The sequence below is a fragment of the Rhagoletis zephyria genome, unplaced genomic scaffold (assembly GCF_001687245.7).
Source record: "Rhagoletis zephyria isolate East Lansing unplaced genomic scaffold, Rhagoletis_zephyria_1.1 Rzeph_scaffold_04116, whole genome shotgun sequence".
NCBI classification, from domain to species: domain Eukaryota; kingdom Metazoa; phylum Arthropoda; class Insecta; order Diptera; family Tephritidae; genus Rhagoletis; species Rhagoletis zephyria.
Genome location: NW_016161199.1, coordinates 177 through 3,889, shown reverse-complemented (window position 1 = coordinate 3,889; position 3,713 = coordinate 177). Strand labels below are relative to the sequence as shown.

General features: G+C 33.1%; 1 protein-coding gene across 2 annotated transcripts in view; it reads left to right on the top strand.

Annotated features, from left to right (window-relative positions):
- Lsd-1 (lipid storage droplet-1) overlaps positions 1–3,161 on the top strand; it is an 8,758-nt gene extending 5,597 nt beyond the window's left edge. For both annotated transcript variants that reach the window (XM_017625585.1, XM_017625586.1), the window contains exons 4-7: positions 345–532; positions 2,146–2,336; positions 2,654–2,831; positions 2,915–3,161. In XM_017625585.1, coding sequence (XP_017481074.1) covers positions 345–532; positions 2,146–2,336; positions 2,654–2,831; positions 2,915–3,070 — 713 coding nt within the window. In that variant the 3' untranslated portion in view covers positions 3,071–3,161. The remainder of the gene's footprint in view (positions 1–344; positions 533–2,145; positions 2,337–2,653; positions 2,832–2,914) is intronic.
- Positions 3,162–3,713: the final 552 nt, after the last annotated feature.

The following is a 3,713-nucleotide window of genomic DNA, read 5'->3' as shown; positions in this document are numbered from 1 at the left end:
GCCGTTTCAAACTTGTACTTCATTAGGCAAAAATTGTATGGGCTATATACATAACTGCATACCCAAAAATACTCTAAAGATTCAAATTAAAAAGTTTAAATTTTGATAAAAATTTGTCGAATTTTCCAAAATTGTGTATAAAGTTTGACTCGCATGGTAAAGCTTGGACGGTATTTTAATTGAAAAATAATAAAAAAAATTAGCTCGAAAAACATTACGTATATTAAAAATATATATATATCAACACGTGGTCATTTGATTGAGTCACTGTACATACTTGCAAAATTGTATATGTTTTTTTTAAGAAATTGATTAATATTGCGTTGTTTATATGAACTTTTCAGCTCCCATTGATGATGATAATATTTCTGGTGCAGAGAATGAGCAGGGCGCCATAAAAGCAATTCATCACGGTCGGCGATTCTCGCGCAAGCTTAAACGACGCTTAACCCAGCGCACCCTGGCCGAGGCGCGAGCTTTGAAAAAGCAAAGTAGAGAAGCCATTAACATACTCATCTATGCGGCAGAGTTGGTTAGTATAATTACCAATTGCAAATCGAATTTACTTGCGTATGTTTTCATATGTATGTATTCAAAACGTAAAGATTATCACAAACTGTGACCCGTTAATTGGTACCATAACACTGTAGATCAGGTTTGTGCCCAACAAATCTAGCCATACAAAAACAACGTCAATAAAAATTACAACAACATCGTTTTCGGAATAGCAAAAACTACTACAACCCAAAACTATTTGGGCACTAAAGGGCAGTTCTGGTGACAGTTTTTCAACGTAACACAGACTTTCGAAAGAAGGTTTTCGTAAGATAATTGTCAATTCGGGCAACTATCTTTAAAGCTCTCTTCTGTCCTTCGAAAGGCCAATTGAAAGCTCTACTAAAGAGGATGTCTTAGGTCTTAGCGTTATTCGGTTTGTCTTTTAGCCATAAGTTTTCTAAAAATTTTACTGATAGAAAAAAATTCTTTTTAAAATAATAAAAACTAAATATTAAAAGAAAACTAAATTGAAAAGGAAAAGATAATAAATAAAGTACAAATAAAATAATCAAAAATTACATGAAATTAAAAATATTTAAAAAAGAAAATAATTAAAAAATGGGCAAACTAATTCCTGAAAAAAAAAATTATAAAAAAAGTTTCTAAAAATTAAATGAAACTAACAAGTATTTTTCTTTTTAAAACAATATAATCGAAAAAATTAAAGTAACCAAATTAAAAAGGAAAAAAAAATAAATAATACATCAAATAAGTTTCTAAAAATTAAAATAAATTTAAAAAATACAACATTTTTTTTCAAAAAAGTAATAGATGCTGCTTACTGAAAAAAAAAAATTACTAAAACATAACGAAAAAAATTCCGCTGTCCGAGGATTCGTGTATCGCATCTCTCGTGTTTTGCTCAGTCTGCGATTGCGACTGTTGTAGCAGCGCGAGTAATATAACTACAGCGCAAGTAGTGTAACTACCTATGTACATCTCAATTTGGAATATGCTCAAGTGCTTTCCGCCAATCGAGCTTTTCAATATGAAATTTGGCAAGGGAACTTTGTTTTAAATCTTTCAACTGTTTTACAAAAGTCTTGCAACTATCTAAGGCAGAATTGCCTTATAAACTAACAACAAAGCAAGGATCAAACCTATTGCTTGTTGTCGAATCTAATAAGGAAAATAAAAAAGAGCCTAAAGAGCTTGTCACACGTGGCAATGCAATATATTTCGAAAAAGCTGTCACATAGGGAAATTTAAGAAAGCAGTTGCATGGGCAATCACATCTTGCATGTAAAGTGTCTTTCGAAAGAGGTAAAATTTCTGAAAACGCTTTTTGGCTGTTCGCACAGCGAATAGATCTACTCTTTCTCGATACTAAAATGTGTGCCTGACAGCTTTTCAAGCTCTTCGCTTTTACGTCTTTCTTCTTCTTAAAAATACGCGTGTCTTCCCTATTTTTCCCGATACCACTCAGTTGTCGGCATTGGCTACAGAGCTGCGAAAAACTCCTCGACATGCCAGTTGTCACATAAATTACTAAAATAAATGCATATTTTTAATTTTGTCATTTACTTGATTAATCTTTTTTTCGAAGTAATTGCATTTACATATAGTTGAATAATTTTTTTTTTTCAGATTGCCACTGACCCGAAGTTGGCGCTACAAAAATCCAAAGAACTATGGGACTATCTCAGCGAAGATGAGCCGGAGAATCAAGCGCGGCCAGTTAGTTTGGAGCAGTTAATTGTTCTCTTGACTCGCGAGTCAGCACGCCGCCTGGTACATTTGGTCAATTTTAGCGCAAATATCGCGGCAAACATACCAAAGTATTTATTTTACTTTTACACACATTTTATTTTAAATCTTTGTCTATTACACAGGTCCACAAGAAAAAATCGATGAAAGGTTCCTTGGATCAAGCCTAGTCTGTTTCTCTGTCACGTAAAATCCGAAACGTTTTTTGAGGTTAGAAAAAAATCCAGACATGATGGACGGACTTCAGAGTCGTATTCAGCGACCCCTAAAACATATAACAGACTAGGTTTGGTCATGAGGAATCTTTCATCGATTTTTTTTGTGGACCTGTATTATTTAAATTTTTATCAATTATTACAAATTGTTCTTAATCCCCTTCGCTTTTCAGAACTATGTCTCACACTACCACTGAAGTCGTCCATCTCATAATCTACTTTAATAATCGCCTTATTAGCATTACAAAATTGGATAAGGTTAAGAATATGTCCAAAGAAGAAGCTGAATCTCTAATTAAACGTGCCCTGGCATTCTATAGCAGTCTTCAAACCATCAGTAATACCTACTTGGTAATACTCGTACCACTTATGTAGTTACCCAAGGCGAGATAGAATTTTTAATATACATATTTTCATTTCGCTTTCTTTTTTAGGAACGTTTGGCTACCTTTCTCTCTGGACGCATAGAAGCGGAAAAAGTTACTGTTCCCGCCATTTCAACCACAATGTCATCATCATCCAATGCAAGACGACGAATTGAAACGCAGGACAATAATGTTCCTGCTCCACATATAAATGGCGTTTACTGAGAACTAGAATTTTTTGCTTTTGTCGTATTTTTATTTCTAATCATCGAGTTTTATTTTTACTCTCATATTCGTACTAATACATAGTTAAGTTGGAAAAAGAAAAACAATATTTAGTATCTATCAGCGGATTTATTTTCCATTACAGTTTTCATTGCATCTTAAATACAGACGAACCCACAGAAAGTTATGTTAAGTGGTTTTTGCATGTGAATAAGAGAGCGAAAAATTTCCACGTACAGTCAAACTTCCGCAACTCGAACCAAACATAGTAGCCATAGAATTTAAAAAATTAAATGCATACATACTTTATGCCTCAATAACTCGAAATCCACACAAAGATATTTACAGTCTGAAAGTCAAGTTATTTAGGGTATGTCTCGAATTGTGTTGTTTTTCTGTTTTATAAACCTTGCTATGTGTGGCCAGAAAATTTGATATCCGAACTACCACTGTTTTCACAATTAAAAAATTAAAAAATAAGAAATATCGACGAACCATTGCCTTCTTTTAAAATTTCTAAAAGAAAGAAAGATCTTTTAGCGGTTTTCCATTACCAGTGAAAGTTATCCGAAGAACACAGCACTTACGGATGAAAATATGTTGAGGCGATTAAAAAGGGGCAGTTATAAAATAGAACAAAAAA